The sequence below is a fragment of the Nanorana parkeri genome, unplaced genomic scaffold (assembly GCF_000935625.1).
Source record: "Nanorana parkeri isolate BGI_ZX_2015 unplaced genomic scaffold, ASM93562v1 scaffold455, whole genome shotgun sequence".
NCBI classification, from domain to species: Eukaryota; Metazoa; Chordata; class Amphibia; order Anura; family Dicroglossidae; genus Nanorana; species Nanorana parkeri.
In genome coordinates, this window is record NW_017306723.1 from 506,782 (window position 1) to 532,289 (window position 25,508).

At 42.9% G+C, this 25,508-nt stretch overlaps 1 protein-coding gene and 1 long non-coding RNA gene across 2 annotated transcripts in view; one reads left to right on the forward strand and one right to left on the reverse strand.

Moving 5' to 3' along the window:
• FAM69B (family with sequence similarity 69 member B) overlaps positions 1–25,508 on the forward strand; it is a 91,691-nt gene that overhangs the window by 18,002 nt on the left and 48,181 nt on the right. Inside the window, exon 2 of the mRNA XM_018560455.1 lies at positions 19,804–19,938. Within this exon, the coding sequence (XP_018415957.1) occupies positions 19,804–19,938 (135 nt within the window). The remainder of the gene's footprint in view (positions 1–19,803; positions 19,939–25,508) is intronic.
• On the reverse strand, positions 784–19,867 carry LOC108790236. Its single transcript, XR_001941439.1, has 5 exons — positions 19,802–19,867; positions 6,601–6,609; positions 4,103–4,109; positions 3,455–3,463; positions 784–793 (listed from the first exon to the last, which is right to left on the reverse strand). It is a non-coding gene; the product is annotated as an uncharacterized LOC108790236 (long non-coding RNA).

A 25,508-nucleotide genomic window follows, 5' to 3' on the forward strand; every position in this document is an offset into this window, starting at 1 on the left:
ATGACCTTGCTATCAAACTGATCCCCTGTTTTCTCTTATTCCTGAGCCATCGACCTGGAACAAGTATGCAGAAAGTAAGCTCTGCCTTCATTGGGTGCCTCCTTGTTTTGGGTCCATGACTCAGAAAGCTATAAAGCTGGAAAATCGGAATGATAGGCAGGCAGCCAGGTTTAGAAGAAGGAGAACAGCAATAGAGCAACAGAAGCTAAGGTTTTTTTTATGGCAGATTTATACTTTCTTTCCTCCTGTTCACAACTATTCACTCTTATTACAGCACACGTTGTTGCGTTGCCATGTTCACTTCATTTCTAATAGGCCCAAAATATGCATCCACTCAGCAAAAAATGCACATACCCATTCCAATGCAGCACAGGCGTCTAGTAGTGTATATGTTGTAGTTTACTAGGGGTCATGTTTATTTTTATCTGCATTGGATGTGCATTGGAAGCCCATTAAAAAGGTCCAGTCCCAGAATACATGCACAGGAGTAGTATACAGTATGCTGGCGCTCAGTCCAACACATGTCCATGTGTGTGAATGGGGTCTTATTAGCATGCAGTTGTTTTATACTTGTCTCATCAATGCAGGACATGGAATCCATGGATTGAATGGCAGAGAGCAGGCAGAATAAGCAGTCACATTACAATGGAGTCAACCAATAACAAGTACCAAAAACTTTCAGTAAACTACCATCACTGTGATGTTCAACCTTCTGTACTTTCTATTTGGGAGAAGTAAGATTAGGTATGTGAGTACATAAATACCTATAAATGAATCGACACATTGGTGCTCACTAATAAAAACTGCGGCTCGCAACAACCAATCACAGATTACGGAAAAGCGAAAATGATAAAGATTTTAAAAAACGGTTATCAGCGGACAAGTTTTAGCGCACACTATTCAGCGTAGGTGCTGTAAAACCGCGTTATTAAATCTCATAAATAGTCATCTTCTCTAGATACCTTCTTCTGACTCGAGTCAAGCGAAAGAGATTTCAATCACTTTAGTAAATGGACTCCAATGAATTGAATTCATTACAACGGCCATATCGCGTTTGTGCGCAGCCTTTCCCTCGCTTCCCCTCTTGCAAGGGGTCTGTGGCATATTTACACACTAATAACGTTTTAATGGGGCCCTGTTATGCTCCAGTCACGGCATCCGATGAGGAAGCCTGCCAGATGTGTTCTGATTAGGTTTAGCTTGATGGTTTGCATTTGCGCACGGCGGTTGCGAAGAAGCCCACGGTGATGACAAGCAGGTACGACAAGGTCGCCACATCCCTTAGCTGAGAAAATGAACCTCATTGTGCGGTAGACGCTGAATATTGAATTTGACTCTTACCCCTGCTGTGAATTGCCAATTCTCTCGCCTATCTCCCACGCTGCCTCTGGGCATGACTGGGCTGCGTGGTTTTCAAGAGACGCCGGGAAAAAAAAAAGCGACACGGAGCTGAACAGGGACTATATATGCAAAATAAAACAATGGAAATTCATTCGACTGTGTGCCATGGAGGAGAGGCGGTGCAGAGCTTGCGCCCTGCAGGCCATCTTCATATAGACGGTGTAACCTGGAGGGTCGTTTTGCTTCTGTCGCAATATGCAGAGCCAGGATTCATTTGCTCTGAATTTATTTTAAACTAATCCCTTTCAGATCAGCATTGTATTCTGTGAAGATTGCATCAAACTGTATTTTCAGACCCTTACCTGCATCTAAATTGTAGATATTGAAACAGGTAATTTCAGTACATGCTGAAATCTTTTAAAATCATGGGAGGTTCTATCTTTAGTATAATCATATGATCAGTCCTAGTGTTGCAATAAGAAACACTGCATCCCTTCCATGCATGTACCATCATGAAACAGGAGACTGCCAGTGTAGTAAGCCATAGCATATTACCATGGGATTCCATGTTCCATTCAGTGGAAGGTCTGTTTTTCACCTTAAAGGAGAACTATGGGGTCAGTGTTTTTCCCCATAGTTCTCCTAAGGGTCATGGGAGGACACAAACTAGCGTCCTCCCATGACCCAAAGCTCAGTATACCACGAGCTACAGCTCGCGGTATACCGAGACCGCTGCAGCTGGTGTTCTATCGCAAGTTCCAACTCCTCGAGTTCTCGAGTCCTCCAACTGCCTGACTTCTGGTTTAGTTAGAACTAAGAGGTTTGACCGAGAAAGCTCTTCTGCACGAGCATCAGCCGCAACATTGCCTATACACATACACCACAGCAATGAAGTATTAAAATTAACTAGGATGACACTAATCCAGCACGTTATTAATCTCACGTGCCCCACTCGAGGCAGCCATATTGAGTGGGGCACCCGGGATTAATAACGTGCTGGGTTAGTGTTATCCTAGTTAATTTTAATACTTCATTGCTGTGGTGTATGTGTATAGGGCAATGCCGCGCCTGGCGCCTGTGCAGAAGAGCTTTCTAGGCTAAACCTCTTAGTTCTAGCTAAACCGGAATTCAGGCAGTTGGAGAAATTGATAAGTTGGAACTTTCGATATCGATATATCCCGGGACGGATCCCGACATTACTGTCGAGATTCACCTATCTGCGTGATTGACAGCTGGCTCTGCCTATCTAGAGGCAGAGCCAGCTGTACCTGCCCCCTCACCCATCCGCTCCGCCAGTCATCGCTTGAGGATCGGAGCGGGGAGAAGGAATCCCTGCAGGGAGCCGTGAGTTACAGTCACTCGAGAAGTGAGCGAGTGACGGTATGTGTTCGCTCACTTCCCGATCTATTGAGCCGACATGGGGCAGTTTCATTGTCACAGGTCGGCTTGAACTATGAGGTTGAGTGAAAATCACTCACCTCATAGTTCTCCTTTAAGCTCTGTGCCAGCTTCTGGGCTAGGCAGTGAACCAATAACAGGAGCTCCTAGATCCTTGAAACTTCCTTTTATTCTTGCGCATCAATAAATAGGCAACTGCTCATACGCTTCTACCTTAAGTGGCCTATGTATTGATGCACAAAGAATAAAACAAAGTTTTGAGGATCTACGTGTGGTGGTAATTTGTTTATATGGCTTCCTCAAGATGAAAGGATATCCGTGCACCGTGCACAGGGAGCAAAGCATTTACTAGGGGTGAGTTCTGCTGATTTCATGGTGCGGTAAGGGGAAATCGGTTCAGGAGACAACTGCCTAAGAGGCGTATTTTCCTCACTTTAGGAGATTTCCGTTCCCTTCCTTTTGCACATCTGGGACAGGAAGTAAAGGGAAATTTCCCGAAACAAATGTGCCTATAGATAAACTTTTACAGCACTGGAGACAAGGGAGGGGTAATCTAACTGCTGGAATCCTCAAGGGATCTAAGAAGCCAGCAAGTGTCCTGGTCCATCATACTACACTTCTAATTTGTCTTACTTTTCTGGGCTTTGGCATTCAGTTAGAGTAAGGCTATGCATAAATAGGAGATGATAGTAGTCTAAAAAAAAAATCCGTGGACCCTGCCCCCCTTTGGCCAGCCAGCAGCATCCGTGGATGCTGCTGACTGGTCCAAAATGAGATGGTACAATTGTCTGGGTGCGTTAAAAATTATTTTACCACCACTAATGTCCTCTTCCATAATAAATGATACCAGAAATGCCCCTCATAGAAATATAACAGAAATGTTTGTTGGTAGCCTCACTGGCAGACACGTGCAACTGAAAGTGATTTGATGGCATCAACATGTATGACCGCACTATAAACACCCGGAATAAAAATGTATTCCCCTTAGATCAGCAGAGGGCAAGTTCTAAACCGGGCACGGGGCACAGAGAATAAAGTATAAAATTATAAATACAGTGTAGATTATTTTGCCTACATGTTTGTAAAACTCTACAAGCAATATAAGTGTTAATTGGTTGTGTGAAGGGATTTCAATTGCTTCTATGAACTCTGGCCTGCCGCCTAACCTCCACAAATCTTCACCTACTACACACACACATGACCCCACTTGCTAATTTCCCAATTAGAAAAAAAAAATGTCCCATTTACTTAGCTGAATCTGTGGTTACTGTGGCTTGGTGATTAGCACCTCTGCCTTGGATTGTCAACTAACAATGGAAACTTTGCACCTTCTCTTTATTAAACCCACCCAGCTAGCCTGAACTTTCATACTGCTGACCCAATGCTCTGGCCAATTCTCAAAAATCGATATTGCTTTCATCATTATAGATCTTGCATCATCATTATTAAGAATCTTTTGAAGCTTCTGTCTGGCCTGACTTCATAAGCATTCCTGCAGCGTTGTGGGAAGGCCAGATGTGCAGGGGGTGGGAACCCGCCGGGTGTACGTTTGCACACCGTCTGCTTACAAGGTTGACACAGAACTAAAGGCATTATCAGAACTAATTAATTAGCTGTGAGGAAGCTCCCAGTCTCCTATCAGCGGGGTGACAATGACACCACAGATCAAACCGGGGTCATTATCTCTTCATAATTATTCAACAACACCTTTGAATATTACTCTGAAACAGTGTCGCCCACACTTTCCCCCACATTTTCTCTCTCACCTTCTCAATGTCTTTTTCTTTCATCTCTTTTTTCTTTTCTCTGTATTTTCTCTCTCTCCTTCTCTCCGACCCCACCTCTCTTTTTCACTCTCTTTCTAATTCCTTCCTCTCTGTCTCTATGTATCTCTTTCTATTAAAATATATTTCACAAAATATATTGGGGGAATCAAGATAGCGACAGCAATGGGTTCAGTGATCATTTTGTCTAGGGGGTTCAAATAAAGCTGTTTTCTTTGTGGATAATGCATTTAGAACCCAATGAAACATTTACAATCTACAGTTTAAAGTGGATGACTTCGTAAAGTGTATTTATTGTAAACCCTAAGTTTTGTGGGGCAGCGGCCTTACTTTTTTCCCACACTTGTAGCAAGTCCTCTCCTTTTTTTTAAATTGAACACTCCCAGTTCCCCATAATCTTGCATCTCCACAAAATAACCTTTTGAAGCTGCAGCAGCTATCTTGAGCCTGCCTTCATTTCCTGTCACCATTTATCATTTATCAATCAATTCTCGCCTTCATCCATATTGTCATTGCCTCCCCCCCTCTTACAGCTATTAGATTTCTCTGCAATCATTCATTTTGTTCCCAAGCTTTATATGAATGTACACATCCCTGGCATTCCTTTTCCTGCAACCAGTATATACTATATTTATATTTTTAAATAATCTGGGGCAAAATGCTATGATGTTTAAAGGAGCCTTGTAGCCCCTAGCACCGTACTGAGAACAAAAAGCAGCAGACAGACTCAATGATAATGTCACTTTGCCTCAAAATAAGTATTTCTTTAAAAACAAAATTATTTGATTGAAAATGTTAAATTTCATGTTTATCAAGGGTATCGTATATAGTGGGACATAAAGCCAAACTGAAAAATAGATTTAAGGTTTACATACATTATAAAACTCTGTATTTTACCTGGTGGATTTGTATACAAATACAGATAAGTAGAGCGTTTATAAACAGTGAATGGATGGTGGAGATCTTTGGAACAAAACACAGAATGACAAAGCTGGAGATCTACTTTTCAAATGACGAGCTCAATGAGATCTACCCACGAAAAAACACCTGCATTCAGGGGCGGGAGGGGGAGTGGCGGTGCATAGAAGTCAATGGCACCGCAGCCAGGCACCGCAGGCAGGCCCCTCGCCCACAATGCGATCACCTGCACCCGGAACCCAGGCACATCAGTGCCTGCGTTCCAGTCCAGTGCGATCCACAAAAATGCTGCGAGCACTAATGTGCAGGTGTTGCGGGCGATCGCACTGTGGGCGGGGGGCACGGCTGCGGTGCCATCGACTTCAATACAACCCCACACCCCCTCCCGCCCCTGAACGCAGGGAGTCAGCCGGCTTACATTCCAGTGTGTCCTACAGGCCCCGGTGTCCTGTCCTCCCGTGGTGCTCGTGTGGCCGACGTTGCACATGGGGAGAGGTGTATAGGTGTCCTGCCCCTTTCCATCTGCAGCGTCTGACACATTTAGCCGGCAGCCGCACGAGCACCGCGGGAGCATAGCCGTAGCCAGCTGCTTTTGCGCCCGAGGCAAGAATATTTTCTATTATTTCTTATTTTTTATTACATTTTTTATTTTTACTCTTGGTGGAAATATTAGGGGTCTAAACAGCCCCCTGATATCTCCCTTTTAAAATAGAAAAAGAAATTGAGGACACAAAGTCCTCACACAAAGCGCCTCTGTTCTAAATGAATGGAAAGCACAGAGGCTTCCCATTCATTCAGAAAATATTTTACTACCATCCAGTTTCTGAATGGGGAGGAGCCTTTGTACAGAGTGCTTCTCCCCATTGAGAAACTCATGAATGAACAGGAAGTGATGTAAATCACATCCTGTTCATTCATAACTGGGGACAGAGTGATCAGCTGATCGCTCCAGTGTTTGTCCTGCAGAGAGGATTGGTACATATCACTGAAATGTACCGATCCTCTCCCGCTCGGCCACACACACGGGGGCTCAGCTTCTCCTCTGGATCCTCGCTGTCACAGAACTATGACCGAGCGGTGAGTAGAGAGAGAGGCGCCGGCTGTCAGATCCTGGCAGAGCGTTTCTCTCTCTCCTACCGCTCGGCCTTAGATCTGTGACAGCGGCTCCCTACTCCACCCTCCCCTGCCGCCGGCTGCAGCGGTTCATTCACTTCTTCTCGGATCCCCGTTGCATACAGATGGGGAGAGCGGCGGGGATCCAGAAAAGCCCCACGGGCGGGAGGAGAGGACATCGCGATCTACCAGTGATCGCTACGTGATCGGCTGGTAGATCGCGATCGACAGCTGTCACAATGATCAGCTCGCCTTTCTCCACACGAATTTGTTCCCTGTATGCCATCTGACATGTGGCATTCAATAATCACGTGTTTCTGGTCATTTTGGCAAAGGTGCTGAGTTTGCCTTTTTTAATCGGGCATACAAAAAATAGAGGGTGGTCAGTTTGCCTTTTTTTTTTAAAGAGGATCTCCAGGAATTTAAAAAACTTACCCTTGCAGTGCGGCTACCCGGCTCTGGTGGTCTGAGGACCGCCAACATAATCACTTCTGATGTAGGTCTATAAAGTTGCATTAGATGTAAAGACACCAAGGGACATTCCACAGCCAGGGGGGAAGAGAGGTGAGCACTGACTGCCATAGGACTGAGGATCAGGTGAGCATATCTGCTTTATTTGAGCCCCCCAGACAAAACAAGCACTTAACCCTTCCAATGTGGGGGCAGCCCTAGTGCAAGGGTACCTTGTTTATAATTCCTGGAGTTCTTCAGGCATACAAAAATGGAATTCTGAAAACTCTTGCTTGTAATGAGCTTTCTTTTTTTCAGCGTTTTACTGCAAGCTTATGCAGATTCTGGCGCCACCTCCAGAGAGGCCATTATGTGAGGTCAGATAGGACAAACGGCGAACATGCAATAACAGCACAGAGTGGCAATCACAAAGCAAAAGTCTTGTTGAGATTGTAAACACACCTGAAACAAAACAAAAACTTCAGGACAAAACGGAACAGCCCCTCCAGGCCCTCTTCTTGTTTTGTCTTTCATGTATTGCCGGCCAGAAAATAAATGTATGCTTTAAAACAGCGGGGGCCTGTGAGTGAGCCCGGCCCACCCGAAGCTTCAGTCAGCTCTCTGATAGGAGAAGAAGCTGCAATGATGGAGGGACGGCGAGAACTGCCGCTGAAATAACAATGGTAATTATGTCTCCAGGGTTTCCAGTTGCACCGTCTATATTAATAAGGGAGATGGGGGGCAAGGTGTCAGGCAGAAGGTCTTGGAACAGGTCCGCAGGGGCTGAGCGCACAGCTATGGGAACACAGGAGCTCACGTATAAAAGATTCCCCCCTCCCTTCTGCCATCACATATAGACCAGCCAGACGATGAGGCAGCTCTAATAGACAAGCAAACTGCAGGATGTGCCAATTTCACGCTGTCTTTCAGAATGGAAAAAATAACAGAGCCTCATCGGTGAACTAAAGAAAATGTTCCTGACAAGACCTGGCGATATCTGTTGTAAAGCAATAGGCGTTGAGTTGCCCACGCACTTGATATTCATGTTGTGAGATCCCTGTTGATTGGATCAGAAGCACGTTGTAGTCTGCATGATGCCAGTTAAGGGCTTGTTCACACTATAACATGCCCTAGAGCAGGGGTGTTTCTAGGGTTCTAATAGGCCAAGTGCACCTCTGGACACACAGAAACATTTTTAACTGAACAACTTATAAACAATGTGCCGCACCATGCACCCTGCAAATCACTGTAAACATCTATTCTATGTGAAAAGAGGTAAAAACAGTATGTTCTTGGTATATTATCTTTTCAGGTCAAATGTAACTTTGGGAAAACACAGCACTAGATAAAGCTGAGGAGCATAGAAAATAAGTAGGGATGTCCCAAAACTAGTCCTTGTACTCCTAAAAATGTTCCAATACTAAAGGCCGATAACCGGCTCTTTATATTTTTAAAACAGATTGGCTGCCGAGGATCCGCACTTGTGGGGTCCTCAGCAGCCTACTGGGGACCTGGAGGTACCTGTCCTTGGTAGTGTCTCTCCGGCCCCATATCTCCTTCTCCTTCTTCCCGGCGCAGGCACAGCCAAGGACAGCCCTGCACCGAACAAACAGCCCCTGAGCTGGCAGAAGACCAGCACCCAATCGTTCAGGCCGGCACCCGATCACTCAGCCCGGTGCCAGCCTACTGAGCCCCACATGCAGCCTGGTGACATCTGTACACTCCCCCGGGTGACATACAAATGCAGCCTGGTGACATCTGTAAACTCCCCTGGTGAGATGCAAACACAGCCTGGTGACATCTGTACACTGCCCTGGTGAGATGCAAATGCAGCCCTGGTGACAACTGTACGCAGCCGGGTGAGACGCAAATGCAGCCCTGGTGTGACCCAAACACAGCCTGGAGAAAAACCGCCCTAAAATCATTAGTCTGTATTGTTGTAGAAAAATGGCACATGTCCCTTTAAGAAAAATAATTGGCAATTGGTATCGGCAAGTACCTCAGGTACTTGTAGTTGTAGTTGTACTTGGTCTTGAAAAAAATGGTATCATGACATCCCTAAAAATAAGTATTTAATTCCTCTGCTCCTCAGCTCCATCTAGTGGTATATTGCTGTACTTTCCAAATGTTGCATTGAACCTGAAAAGAAAATATACTAAGAACATTTCTTTTTGGCTCTATTTGCACAGAATGACTGTTCACAGAGATTCGCAAGGTGAATGGCCCTGCAGATTTTTTATAACTAGATCCCAATGTGCCAACACTGCATAAAATCTATCATCTCAACGGAGACCCCGGGCACTCAAAGACAGCAAATAAATGCTGACAAAGGTTCTAACTAGTGATGCATCGATGGCGATACCAGTATTGGTATCGGTGCCAATACCGAGTATTTGGGGGAGTACTCGTACTCGCCCAAATGCTCTGATACTTACGCCCAATACTGAAAAATTCCGGTCAGAGGGAGATTTAGCCTGCTTCCCAGCCAATCAGCATGGAGCCGGCTTCCCGGCCAATCAGTAATGACCCGCCTTCCGGCTTTCTGATTGGCCGGGAAGCCGGCTCCATGCTGATTGACTGGGAAGCTGGTTTTCCGGCCAATCAGCATCAAGCAGGCCAAACAGCATGGAGTCGGCTTCCCGGCCAATCAGTAATGACCCGCCTCCTGGCTTCCTGATTAGCCTGGAAGCTGGCTCCAAGCTGATTGGCTGGGAAGCAGCCTTTAACAGTGAGCCGGCTTCCCGGCCAGTCAGCATCGAGGCGGCCAGTCAGCATCGAGGCGGCCAGTCAGCATGGAGCCGGCTTAGCGGAAGTACCGGTAAGTACCAGTAAAGATATATATATCGGGACTCGTACTCGATACCGAAAAAACGCTATCGGTTCATCCCAAGTTCTAACCTTTTCTTCCTCAATATTAAACAAACAAAAAATATTTGACTGGCATTCATTTATTTTAAAACAGAAGGAATTATGTGTCCTCGCTTTCATCCTGAACCCAAGAAGCCAATTGTTAGTTTATCCTAAATAAGGACTATACACTGAGTGGCCAAATTATTATGACCACCACATCAGTACTGGGGGCCACGAGATGACTCCACGAGATTACTTTGTTGGGCCGCCTCGTGACTCCATGGGATGTTGAAGTGTGATGCAAGGAATCTAACACTGCACTGTTGCCCTTCTGTTGGCTTGTACCAGTCTTGGCACTCTCCGTTCTGCCCTAACATGGACTAGTCGCTGACGGCCACCATTTGCACGTTTGTATACACTATACTATATATATGTTTTAGGTGGAACTGATCACATGATGAATGTTATAGGATTTAAATGGGAACTCCCGGCTGCAGCAATGGCAGCTTACATTCTGCCTCAGTAGAGTGTTCATTTAAAGAATAAAGCTTGTATTGAAACAATGGAGCCTTCGTATCTGTGTATAGTAAGCTGTCGATATATGCCCATTCTTTAGCAGAAAGTTTTATTATATATTAATAAAACATTGGTTTCCTGTGTCTCTGACAGGGAAGGGAGGCTGTTCAGGGCTCAGTCCTGTGACTGGAACCTGAAGATGCCTAGAAGATGGCAGGAATATGGCTACAATAGATTTCATAACAGATTAAAGTGGAACACCCACCAAACACCTAAACATACAGATAAAACCCATACATGTGAACTACTTTACCTGCCAAAATATTTTTTCTCTGTTAACTATTCTTGTGAATAACACACCCCTTTGCACCTTTCAGCCTGATTTCCACTGTGTAGAGGATAGTGGAAAATAATGTAAAAAAAATTCATACAGGTATATTATTTCTAAATAAATGTGATTTTTTTTTTCTAATGAATACCTATCTGGACGAGAGAGAGAGGGAGAGAGAGAGAGATACAGAGACTACAAAGATATAGATGCAGAGATAGATAGATAGATAGATAGATAGATAGATAGATAGATAGATAGATAGATAGATAGATAGATTGATAGAACAGAACTGAAACACCTTGACATGCTGAAATGTACTGTAGCTATAATCCCAGTTGTAATGACTCCTTCTATTTATCTCTCCCAACATTAATTTGTTCCCCTTTAATCGCCGGTTCCTGCAGTTACCATGGAAACAGCATAGGCTGCCCAGGGCCTTTTCCGATAAATATACATTTTAACCTCCCGTCACATAATATCTCAGCTCTGTAGAATGCCTGGCAGGTTCACATTTAAGCGCAGAATCTTCGACCTGCTCCGGGAGAGAGATGCGCGCCGCAGACAATTTAATCACAATTCTTCATTATTTAAATGGCAGAAAATTAAAAGGCTCTGCCATGACGGGCTTGTATGCAGAATAGTTCGTATTTAGGAGCATGAGAGCTTGTTGCTAATGGAATGCGCTAAAAGCTGTCTTTTGATTATATTTGTTATTGTACTTTTCAAATCAGACCCCCAGCCTGATAGAACTACAAGACATGGAGCTCACGACATGCAATGGAGAAGCAGCCAACCCAGTGCCTGACACCCAAAAAAGCCATATGTCTTCGTATCTTGCTGACCGACAGTATAGTTTACACACAATGGTCATCTGAAAGGAAAAGGTTGCTGTTGTGCTCTCTCTCTCTTCAGAATGCGCTGCAGAACTAGAGTCATGGGTGCAGCCTATATTAAAGTAACTCTAAACTGTAAAGTAGCCGCCGCTTCAAACTTGCTCTTGTGATGGACTACAATCTCACATTTGGTTTACTAATTGGTATTGAGATCAATACCACCAATTCAGAGATGATTTGAGGATCTACAGCCGAGTGATACACAAATAAGATACATTTTTGTTAATAGTTAGGGTACTTGAAGATTTAACGCCTGAGTTTAGTGTCAATTTAAATGTTTATTTGTATAATAAAAACAATTACAGAAGTATTAAAAAAGGATATAAAACAATTTTTAAAATGTGTGAATTAAAAAATATATAATATAATTGGTCCAAAACCATTCAAGTCTGAACTTCATTCCTTAAAAATATTAATAATAATAAGAAACATTTTGCAGACAGTCATAGCTTATTGTGTTGAGTTAACATTATCAGCATGTTAATCCCAAAGACACCAAAAGCTCCACCTATAATCCCCAAATATCTGTGTAACGTAATAATTACAATCTCTATGTGGTCTATTTATAAAGAGCCCATTGTTATGGTTTTCTGCTGCTTATTCACCAGGTCAACAGCATTTGCAAAGTTCCACCCCTGCTTATATTGGTGATGTGTGCCCAGCCCTCTGATCTAGCCAAATCCTGCCATTACATACTGTATATATCTACAGTATACTGAGAATATTCTGATTCACAAAGATCAGAAGATTCATGTAACATCCACTGAGCCCAGCATTTGGTTTTAACATACTGATAATGTTAACAGTAATCGGAGGATCTGTGGCTTGTAGGTTCACCCTTGGAGAAGAAAAATGTTTATTAGGTTAAGCACCAGCCATTACGGGTGCTTTATGTACTGTGATAGCTCTTCTTCCTGTGCTTCACTCACTTTGCTTCAAAAGGCCAAAACCTGTTTTAAATTGTGAAATATCCACCTCTGTAGTGGCACTTTCCACCTGATATAGGGCTGAGTGATTGGAAATGTATCAGACGTTGGGCAATGGCATTTTAACTAGAGTAGACATCAACACAATTCTTATATTCCAAATGGAATTTGCAATACTGTCTCACTGTGTGTTAGATGTGTGAATTCACTTAAATGCATTTGCCATTCTGAAGCTTAAAGAGCAGTTGTACCTTTCTCTATTGGAAACTTTATTCGCTTTGAACATAGTAGAGAAATCTTTGTCAGGGTTTTATTGTTGGCTATGACTCCCTGTCCTATAGGGACCCCCATTCCCTCATTTTCTATCCTGGTGTCACAGGGATCAACAGTGAGGTAAAAGCATCCCAAATGGGACCCAAAAATCAGTCAAAACTTCACAAAGGTTCTAACTCTTGCCCACAATGTTCAATACAAAAGTTAAACATCTGGCTACAGTTATGTTTAAACTGGCATTGTTTAGCAGATATATTAAAGCTGAACTCCAGGGAAAAAAAGATTTACCCATGCAGTGGGTCCTCCTCACCACTGCAAGGGTTAACTGCTTGTTTTGTCTTGAGGATTATGACTAGGGTGATATACTTACCTTATTTATTCCTCCTGCATGCTTCCTTCTCTTCTCACAACTGGTCCCCTGGTTGCAGCTCTCTGACCTCATCCTGTACAATGCAAGACTAGCAGTCCTGCGTTGTACGTGAAATGCTGAGGTCCCATTGAGGGCCCGTCTACAGCACAGAGCGTCACACTGCAAAGGAGAGTGTTGGCTACCGAGGGAGTGAGGAATAAGGTAAGTACAGTATATCAACCCAAGTGCAAAATAAGCAGTCAACCCTGGTGTGGAGGGGGACCCCTTGCAAGGGTTAATATTCTGACTCCGATCGTTGTGATAGCGAAATATATCCCTTGCTGAGACCTCTATGCCTGGCCTGTTTAAGCAGATATACTCACTGCGGACAATCCTCGTCAGATAGCTGAACTCGTCAATACCGATTCATTCAAAAGAGGTGTTTATTCTTTAACATCAGGTTACAGCAGATGATAGGAACAGCAGTTGAACGGTTATAGTATTGTGCGGTCAGAAAATGATGCCTTTCCTCCGTACTGTGCAGATTACCTGTGTGTCCTTGTTACATGTGGCTTTTAACTGTGGCCATGACACAGGAAGTACTGCACACAGGAAGAAGGGTGGGGCTACATACAGAGAGGAAATACATCGTAGACATCACAAAGAATCACAGAAAAACATGTTTATTACAACAAAAGGCCACTAGATGGCAGCATAGGATAACACATGGATTTAGCTATGAGAAAATAGTTAGGCAAATCACACTATATAAATTCTAACCTATATAACAATGCTAATATTAACTGAGGCTATGCATCTCATATTCTATGCCCCTATTGGGGCGGCACAGTTTACTTTTTTAGCCCAGAGTTCAGGTTTAATGATTTGCAATGAGCAGATTGGTGTTACCGACCTAAGATTTGCACGTGATCAGGGCATATTTGACTAGAAGTGATAGGGATACTGCTTTTATTACTGACAGAGGAAGGAGGTGATCCAGGCATAGCTCAGGTGTAAAGTTGGGTTAAAGGAGAACTATGAGATGAGTGATTTTCACTCACCTCATAGTTCTAGCCGACCTGTGACAATGAGACTGTCACAGGTCGGCTCAGTAGAGCGGGAGGTGAGCGAACACATACCGGCATTCGCTCACCTCTCGCTCCTGTCACAGCCCTCTGCTGTGACAGGGGAGAGGCTGGATTCCCCCCTCCCCGCTCCGATCTGGATAGGCAGAGCCAGCTGTCACTCACGCTGCTGGGCGGATCCAGACATAATTGTCGGGATCCGCTTCAGCTGCGGCGTCTCAGTATACTTCGAGCAGTAGCTCGTGGTATACTGTGGCGTCTCAGTATACCGCGAGCTGTAGTTCGCATATACTGAGCTTAGGGTGACGGGAGGACGCTAGTTTGTGTCCTCCCGTTACCCTAAGGAGAACTATGGGGAAAAGCCTTAACCCCATAGTTCTCCTTTAATTGTCAGGTGTTACGTTTCAATTTTGGTTAAAGTATTTAGTGATGGATAGAAGAGAGAAGGGTTAAAACCCCCCGTCAGACTTTTTTTGCTATCTGTGTCCCAATGTGGAGAAATATCTTAAATTCCTTCAATACCACAGACATAACAGGAAGCAACAGAAACCCCCTCTTAGTTGTCAATGTAACAAGTGCACCCATTGGAAGGTTTCCTCTCTATTCCTATTTAGTTGACAACACACACTTTTGGATTTTCTGTCACAGTTTCTTCTCAGTAGGAACTCAGACAGCAATGAAAACCTCACTGTTCAGAAATAAAGGGTGCAAAACGATAAGGTGAAAGAGTCCAAACCTGCCTTTAATTGTTCAAAAAACGATTATGCCAAACAGCCAACGTGTTGTGTGGGAAATAACATTCCCCCTTCATCAGGGCTTCAAAACAAACATAGAGCAGAATAAAAGATCAATAATAAAAAAATACATCAAACGGCTATAAATTCTTATAAATAATTGGAAACAAAGCCAGATTTTGATCAGACTGTAATAAATAATGAATTCTCACATGGGAAAAAAGTTTTTTTTTAAAAGATAGGATTACAATGACATTAATATAATATCAGTGGCGTTAAAAGAGAACTGTGGGGTAAGTGTTTTCCCCATAGTTCTCTTAAGGGTCACGGGAGGACATATACTAGCGCCCTCCCGTGACCCAAACCTCAGTATATTGCGAGCTACAGCTTGTGGTATACTGAGACAACCGCAGTCGGGACGGATCTCGACATTACTGTCGAGATCCATCCAGCTGTGTGAGTGACAGCTGGCTCTGCCTATCTAGAGGCAGAGCTTGCTGTGCCCGCCCCCTCCCCCGTCCATTCCTCCAGTCAGCGCTGGAGGATCGGAGAGGGGAGGGGGGAATCCCTGCAGGGAGCCGTGACTGACAATCACTGCTCTCTGAAGGGAGATGATTGAGAAATTCGCTCACTTCCCGATCTATTGAGCCAACGTGTCACAGTTTCATTGTCACACGTCGGCTCGAACTATGAGGATGAGTGATTTTCACTCACCTCATAGTTCTCCTTTAGGCCCCGTTCACATTGAGCGATTTATCGCGAGGTAATTCCCGCGATATCGCGGCTATTTACCGCGCGATATAGCTCTCCAATGCAAGGCAATGGGGCAAAGGGTCCTGCTGTCGCGGGTCGTGCGTCGCTACAGCAGGACCCTTTTTGGAGCGGATTTTGCCGCGATTCCATTCTTTGCAATGCAAGCATTTGCGTGATATCGCGCAAAATGCAAATCGCACGACAAACGCGCGATTTGTGAATCGCGCAGTGTGAATGGGGCCTTAATGCCAGTCTTAAAAAAGCTGTTATAACATTGCTAATGACTAAAACATATGCATAAGTAATGAAATGAGAGAAAAATACATTTAAAGATGTTGCATATAAACACATTAATGCCTTGCGTTGATGCTCCTCATAAAACAGACCAGAGCTTCATGTGTACATGTAACAAAACAAGACTTTTGTAACTATCATTACGTATCACAATATTGTAACAGAACAAGACTCTGTAACTATCATTACGTATCACAATATTGTAACAGAACAAGACTCTGTAACTCTCATTATGTATCAGAAATATTACCACTTCAAATACATCATTGCTGGAACAAGTGCATAGATAATAGAATAGAGCGTGTAAAAATAAATGCTACACTGATTCAGGAAGGAAAAAACGGCATTTCCAGAGGTAATTGAAATAAAGAGCATGAGCTTACCGTAGGATGTGATAAGGTTTTGATTGGACTCAAGATACTATAACCAAATGGCTTTGTATTTAAATAATAAACATCTGTCAGAAATTGCTTAGTGTTATGTAAATTAAAAGTTAATGTATAAACTGTAATAAACTGACAGAGCAACAAGCTGAAAAAGGTGTTTTTTTTTTTAACCTCTATAGGATTTGATAAAAGGGCTGGAATTGTCGGCAGCAGAACATGTACAGGCTGCTTGTGGCTATTTAAAAGTGATATTATAGTCAAAGGGTTTTTAAGTTATTTCAAATGCAGATGAAATCACTTACAATGGATGCTGCTCCTTGATGTTTAAAAGTTTTAGCTTCCTGCAGAATCATCTGGTCACCTGAGCAATGACCCTGAGGTCCTGTTTTAGGATGGCTCCTTTCACTTGCAGGGTCCTGTGGAGCCACCCTTGTGTGTGCTAGTAAGCTGTGTGTGTCTCCACAAATAGACAGGAACAGCAAGGCAATTCACTCCACTTCTCCCTGGTCCTCCCTTCTCCCCTTCTCTAAGCTAGTAGATGGACAGCTGCTGGAGATTGCTTTGTCCCTTGTGGACAGGAAGATCAGGGAAGTCAAGCTGACAGATTTGGAGCTGTTTGGAACATGATGATTTAAGTGCTTCAGCAAAAATGTAAAGAAACACCTTCCTCAGCAATTTATTATTTATTTGATCTGGATTCAATATTGAAAATAAGTTTGAGAGTTTAATACTACTTCAAATGTGAAAAGGTGTGGGGATAGAGAAGGAGGAGGCAATGGCTCCCCAGAGGTATGGAGGAGACTCAGGTGCTGTCATGTAGGAGGAGAAACACAGACCTGTAAATTATGTCTTTAAAGCATTAGAAAGTGAAGGGGAGAGAGAAGGGGGAAGAACCAATAAAAACCTGGCAGACATTCTAACTCTTCCCTTCTCCATTCAAAGTTTTAAAAAATTTGGGTTTCAGATACACTGAACCACGCCCCACTGGTGTGGTTCAGTGTACCTCATGCACCATTCTTAGGAATGTGGTTTTCCAAAGTGAATGAGATCTACCAAATAGAGGACTTGACCTCCTCATCGCATAATATAGAGGAGCAGTTCAAGTCTACATGGAGGCATTGGCTATATTGCAGGGGAACAATAGTTGAGGCCAATGCTCCCTGACACAGCCTCTGAGCCCTGAGTCTATGTAGGCTGTAATTCAATTTGAGGGTGCAGGCCGCAGGTGAATTCTCCCTTTGGGCTGCTTTTGGGTCCAACTAACTGGGGATGCTGGGACCCTCTTGTTTTTTCTTTCTCTCTCTCTACTCTACACTTTTCTCCATACCTTCTCATCTGTGTCTGTTTTTCTCGCCCATCTGTACTTTTTCTTGCTGCTTTTCATGTTTTTGGCTCTATCTTGGACTTCCTGCTTTGGTTTACTCCCCAACCTCCTGTGAACCCACTTGGTTGCCTCTCCAAGATGTGCAGAAGTAGTGGGGTCTTCTGTATTCTTTTGCTATGTGTAATTGTTTTAAGGGTAACTCTGCCTTTTGTTTAAATGTCCTATCGATGTTGTATGTTAGAGAAATTGTATATTTTGTGCCTTCAACATGTCAACAAACTTTGATGCAAATGGAATTTATGTTATGCTACACTGTTGTTTTCTCAGAAGCTTGTAATTTGGGACTGTATGTTTAATTTGTTATCTCATGCTGAATAAAGGAATTTAAAAAAGTCCCTCCACTGTGTTGGAGGGTTACGGGTCAAGGTAAAGGGGTTCTTTTTTTTTTTTCTTTTTCGCTGACAGAAGTGCTAAGGTCAGACTATAAGAGTTAGGAAGATTAAAGTTGAAGTAAACTTCAAAAGAATACTTAGTTTTGTAGCTCACTATAAGTAAAACAGAATTGTATTATTTTTGTTAAAAAATTACAGGTTTTCCCTTCCCTACCTGTGTTGTCCTTCTAGGAAAGCCCCAGTCAGATAATTACCAGTGCTGGGTTCCTGCTACAAAAAACTGAATACTGACTGGGTTGGAGTAAAGATTGGCCCACCAGGATCCTACATAGTCCTAGAAAGTCCCAACGGAAAGATCCTGACCTGTCCCGCTGCACCTAAAATAGAGAAATCTAATTTGGTTGGAGCTGCCCCATCAACTCTATTCTATAAACAAACAGAAATCTTGAAGGGCATGGTACAGAAAGCGAAAACGATCAACCAGAGTTCAATATTGTGGAATCCCTCAATTAAAGGGGTAATATCACTGCCACAGGGGTAATATCACTGCCACAGAACTCATGCGGCACATGAGTCAGGAATGGCTGCCTCCTCTAGAACCTAATCACACAGGTGTTTTCTTTGTGGATGCTGTGGGTTACGGAGCCTTACCCATCTCCATCGCTCTCCGCCTTTCTTTGCTGAACTGGCCAGCATGATATTCTTCCTTTTGTGAGATTTTTAACTGGCATGCTGTAGTTATGCGTCACTCGCAGCGTGTCACATATCTTCTGTGACTAGTGACCTTCAGACTCCGATCTGTGAGCGCAAATTGATGGCTATTTTCATCCCAGCATGATATTTACACTCCCAGCTCAGCCCAGCCGCCCTGGCCCTGCCACCATGGTGGTTGGCTTACCAGTATGTGAATCAAAAAACTCTCCTATTCTTTCCAGAGTTCAAAGCAGGTAAACAAAGAAAAAAGAAAACATTGATTTAAGGTGAAAAGGGCCACTAATAAAATTATGTAAAAGTTCCAATACAGAAATTGGATATTTCAACATTGTTGTATCATTGCTCTGCTGGCATTATTCTGTGTTAACTTCTATTTTAGGCCAGAGGAGGTCTACAAGTGAGAATTGCCTTTATTCCTCTACGGGACTACTATAGAGGAAGTCAGCTAAGCGTAGGAATATATATCAAAGCGCTAAAGGTGTAACTAATAAAAGACTTAATGTAACCAAGTGATAAAGTGAAATTTTAGGTTTAGGCGGTCTAGCTCTAAAACAAGTGATGTGTCTTACATATTTTCTCGATTGTTGATAGGATTCCTCTATCCTCTTTCTAGAGCGGCTTTAGGTCTTAATTTATTATACATTTCCACTTTAGTCTCCTTTCCAGAAGCGCGGATTATCTATTTCTTAAGCGTAGGAATATATTGCTTCCCTCATAGCCACCCAATTTAAATGTTTTAATATCTGATGAGTTGCTGAAGGTCCTGCAGCTTTATCAATGCATGTTTTTAAAATATTTTTCGCAAATATACCATATAGCAGCAAGTGTTTAACTTGCTGTTTTGCTCTTCTATGGGCCGAGAGATCTGATATTATTCTTGTTATTATTGCTACAGTATTATTTTCTTTTTTAAAGAAGCAGCATATTTCTCGGCCTATAATATATGTTCTGTTTTCACTCTGACCTTCTCTCTTTACAGTCTCGCCTCCCTGGCATCAAGGTAAAATACCTTTTCCTGGCATGGTTGGGCATTTTTGTGGGCAGTTGGGTGGTCTACATGCACTATTCTTCATACTCGGAGCTCTGCAGAGGACATGTGTGCCGGATGATCATAGTAAGTACCCAGGATATAAATTATTATCATCTTTAAAATGAACTGTTTACAATGTGTGTTTTGCCCTTGTTAAGCCTTATGTGTATACCTCCCATAATGCGACCAGTGTAGACTGCATAAAAAATGCATTAAGGTAAGCCATGCGTTCGGTAATAAATGACCGTCTGCATTCAAGACTTTGGCTCAGTAAGGGCACTGACAAAAGAGCAAGGATGAATTCTAAAATAAAAGTTGACCAACAGAATTCGAGAAAAGGGTCAGTCCAGTTTAGAAGCCAGTGGCAGCCAATAGCTGAGTCAAGTTAAAGGGATTTCCTGAGAGAAATGTAGAGAGAAGTCATTGCTGACTTCTCATGGTGCAAATGCTACTTGCTTGGCTGACTTTCTTCTTTAATCACTAACCCAACACAAGTATGCAGATAAGGACGTCTGACTTTTCTCTGACTTTCCTGATCTGTATATTTCTCCCATGTTTATGACTCCTGACAGCATTGACGCTACCAAGCCTCTCAGTCAAGCAGCTAGCATTTTAGAGGGTCAGTGAGGGTCATCTTAGGAAAGATTTACTTTATTAAATAGAGAATAACAAGGTCTTGGGGATGTGGAGAAAGCCCTTACAGTAGACCTTCCTAAACCATTTGTTAAAGCTTCATATGGCAAAGATGTTTAGATTTCTTAATATAATCAATTGACAATGTTGACTTCGTTTGTGAGTGTATAATTTGTTGTGTTTGCTCATCCTAGAGTGATACTAAACTCAGGAGTTAATTCTTAAAAATGCATTCAAGTACCTTAACTATTAAAAGTAAAATCTTATTTGTCTATCAACTGACTGTAGATCATCAAATCTTCTCTGAATTCATGCTGACACTGTCCTTCCTTCTGGAGGGGGCTACTTTTGTTCCCCATGATCCCTGTGTGTGTTGTAAAGTAGTCACCGCTCCAAGCTCGCTTCCGTGATGGACTACAATCTCATGTTTAGTTTAATAATTTGTATTTAAGTTATTGTCCATCACGGGAATGAGCTTGTTGGAGTGGTGGCTACTTTACAACACACAGGGACCATGGGGAACAAAAGTAGCCGCCCTCCAGAAGAAAGGACAGTGTCACCATGAATTCAGAGATGATTTGAGGATCTACAGCTGAGTGATGCACAAATAAGATGCATTTCCGTTAATAGTTAGGGTACTTGAATGCAATTTTAGGATTTCACTCCTGACTTTAGTGTCACTTTAAGATTACTGGGAGCTAACGGGAGCTATGCTTTGTCTGTGGTCATTATGAACTGGTTTTGGCTAACACGACAGACTAAGAATAAGCACAGGGTGCCTGTTAGTACTTTTATTACTAGATAAAGTCTTCATTGATGTACTGTGGTCCCCCAAGATCTCAAACCCAGGCTGTACAGATGCCTTTACTTTATTATGACCAAGTACTCAACCAATCCCCCTTCGCCATCCCACAGACCAATGACAGCAGACTTTACTGCCCAATAATGGTGCTTTCATTTGTTTATGGAATGGCAAGGGGATATGGCAGAAATCTAAAACAAGAGAAAAGCTTTAGTACAGTTTATAACCGGGATAAGGAGGTTCACAGAAAGCTTTTTGTCTAACAGTAAATGTACTTCTAGAAAGCATGCAGCTCCTGCTCTCAGTATAAAGATAACTACGCAATGTTTTTTGATAGTGGCAGGCTCTCTCTGACATTCTGTTGGAGCCTTGTTGTGTTTGTGCCTGCACCTGACACTGATTTGTCATGAATGGCACATACAGCACATGAAGCAGAGTGCCAAATGGTTAATGGGCTTTATTCCTGATCCCACCTGCTCAGGTGTAGCATGTTGAAGAGAAGGCATGGCCACATGGAGGACCTAATTTTTTAAAGGGCAACTTTACCTTTTTTTTTTAGCATGTCAATTTTTATTAAGTATCAGATAATACAATACAAATAAGTGCAATCATCGGCAGATAACATGAATCAGGCACCAGTACGCAGACTGCACCTGTAGCAATAACAGTTCAGAGCACTTTAACTGGAATACAGGATAAATCATAGCAACATAGTATAGAAAACGTGCCATAGCCATATTACTTCCTTAATAAGGGAGCCGGGGGAATCAAAATCTGGGTGGTGAACAACCTCAACACAATATAGGTATTCGCGGTAAAGATCGGGGTTAATATGTTCAAAACCTCCTGGGAGATAAAGGGGGGTTGTGTGGATGAACAGATCAAGTCAAATAGAAGGAACCGTGTACTATAGGACATCTAAAGGGCCCATGGAGTTCGTTAGTTTCGCCTCAGGATACCATTTAGATAATCGGAAAATGGACATCAAGTCTTGTAGCTGCTCTAAGGATAATTCAGCCGCAACAAAAGATGCCCAGGTGGCAAAGAATCTGTTGGTACGCATTTGATTAAACTTAGTGTCTAATTTGTCTAGCAACATGAGGCGATATAATAGGGAGCGGAAATTCTCTATGGATGGGGGGTCTGACATTATCCAGTTGCATAAGATGGACTTTTTAGCTGTGAGAAGGCACAGATGCTCCCAACGCGAAGGGAATGTAGTAAGCAGAAGGCTGGGGATAGCGATCTCGCTTTACCTGAATGGACATTCATAAAGGAAATTGTGGCAGACCAGAAAGTCTGTACATGGGGGCATGACCAAAATAAGTGTGTCAGTTCAGGCAGGGGGTGATGGCATTTTGGACAGGCCGTCAGCCAGGTGGTAGAGGCATTATTAATTTTGGGGGGTATATTAAACGCGTGGTAGGCTCTGTGTACTATTTTAAAGTATATTTCCCTCCAGGATTCATTTATAATAGCTTTCCGAACTTGTCCCCATCCTTGTTCTACTATCTGGGACGTTTCAGTCATGTGCAGGAAATCAGCCCAACGTTTAATGTAGGATGGCGTACAGATGGAGAAATCAAGTACCGAGGTAGCGATACATTTGGCCAGATGAGATAGGGGCATTTTGACCCGGGGAGACGAGAGTAGATGCGCAATAGGTGAATAGATTAATTCTCGCCACGGGGAGTTAAGGTGATAGGAGACGAAGTGGCGTAACTGTAAATATGGGAAAATGTGGGTAGCGGGGAGATTAAATTGAAGTTGAAGGGCACGGAATGTCTTGAAGAGTCCCCCAGGGTCAAACAGATCCCCGAGGGTAGATATACCCTTAGCAGACCATGTTCGAAAAGCATAGGACTCCCTACCCGCTGAGAAAATCGGGGAGGAGGTGAGGGGCATACAAGGAGAGAGAACCGTGGGGAGACGTAGGAGCTTTCTGACTTCTCTCCAAGCTAAGATGGTGTCTCTGAGGAGTATGTTATCTTTTATATGTGTGGGAAGGAGCCTCAATGGGGTGCTCAAGACGCCAGGAAGTGACCACGGTGACGTCAGCTGGCTCTCTAGGGAGGTATTTGTGAAGAAGGAAGTATCATGTAGCCAGTCTCGCACATGCCGGAAGAGACTGGCTAAATTATAGACCCTAATGTTAGGAAGGTTGGCTCCTAAGCTCTCTACCGGTTGTTGGAGTTTCTTCAAGGCTATTCTCGACTTCTTCCCTTTCCAGAGAAAGGTCGAGAATGCACTATGGAGGAGTTGGATATCGTTATGTTTTAAAAGAAGGGGTATCGTTTGAATCGGGTAGAGCAATCTTGCGAAGCTTATCATTTTTATGAGATGACATCTACCCAGTAGGGAGACGGGGTAGTCACGCCACGTGCGCAATTCTTGGACAATGTTAGTGATGATAGGCTTATAATTGAGTGAGTAAAGATCTTTAGCAGAGCGGGGAATGGAGATCCCCAGGTAGATAATGGACTGCTTTTGCATCTGTAATGAGGGGTGTGTGCGGGAAAGGGCATCAACGTAGGTCCTATCCGGTGTTAACGGCAGGAGTTCACTCTTATTAATGTTAATTTTAAGGCCGGAAAAGGAGCCAAAAAGGCTGATATGATTAAGAATTTTGGGGATACTTGTCAGTGGGTCAGATACTACCAGTAGGATATCGAACTTTACCTTTTAAAATAAGGACACTTATAATTTGGGTATAGCTTGTGATCATTTTTAAAAGGCATAGCTATTCTTTAATGCTGATTTATGTATCAGCATTTCCTAAATTCCTAAATTCACTGTTTACAATCTCAAAAACAAACATATTAAGGCAACCTACCACCAACAGTTCATATATTTATATGGCAGGGGCAGTGGTAGGTTAGATTGATCCGTTTGGTCCAAAGTCAGCTGAAATTTTTAGAAAATTGCCCCCTGTATGGGCAGCCTGAACTGCCTCCACAGAAAGGGTTGCACTGCCGGCACTGACTTTATGTTTTGTGCTCAGTACAAATGTAAATGCTACTTAGAAAGTTGTTCTTTGGAGATATTTAGGTGCTTAAAACTGGGAGAGATAGAAGCTTCTCTTGCAATTATGTGCCTCGAACACATTTCTTCTTTAAGATTGGCTATTTTTCCTTGACTTTTTTTTTGTTACTTCGAGCCAGTGTGGCGTTTTAAAAGCCTTTCCGCCTGGTCCTTGAGAAGTCTATTGGAATAGCGCATTTTATCTCTTCTTTATCAACTTGACACAATTATGGGCGTCTGGCTTCTACTACCCAGCAATCAACAACACTCAGCCTTATCGAGAGCTTTTGGGCTCAGTGAAATTAAACAGAATCTTATATCAAAAGGAATCTGCTGAGAAATAATTTCATTGCATCTTGTGGGTGGCCAAAAGTAAGTCATCTCATCTTTGGTTAAAAGTGGCTTTCTCGGCGGTGGCTGCGGTCATAAGGATTAAGAAACTGCGGAGAGAAAAAAAAAAAAGACATTTTATACTAAGAATTTAAAGTTCAGCTGCAGGCAGCCCGTCAGCAGTTACACAGATAATGCTATCCAGCAAACTCTACAGCTGTGCTGAAGTTCACTAAAATGTTCCTTGTTCTGTTGCAACTGGATTCAGCAAGAACTTTTAGACTGATTTCTCTGTAAAAGACAGCAGGGAGTGTATTGTGGGTGAAATTGGAAAATAGCTGTCCTCTGCATTCGCACAGCTCAATGACTGGTGTTCCCAAAATATATCAGCAAAAACTTCATTTTAAGCAGTGGGTGGCCTGGAGTGCTGGGCTGGCAGTGTCTGCTTTTCAAAGCTTTGTTTTCAGTCTTGAATGGAACGTTGATTAAACATAGAGAATCATGAATCTAAAAGCACAATTTACTAAGTTTCAGATTCAGCACTAAGTCGAAGGGAAAAAGTTTGGCAGTACTAAAGTTCAGTTCTTGAAGATTTGCAAATTAATATAAAGTAATTTTTAGCACAAAGGATGAACACCATACAATGCCAAGGCAGGTTAGCTCAGCAGGTAGATGTCAACCCAACTTGACATGGCTTCTACCTGCAGCTTGAGAAGAGACTCAACCATTGTCTTGTGTACTTACCATATCCTGGGTTACTGGGTACAGGAGCAAAACAAATGGCAAACGCACTCATCAACTTATAACCAGCTTTAAAGCAAGGTGCACATATGGAAGGGCCTTATACAGCAAAAGGTAAAAAACTGAG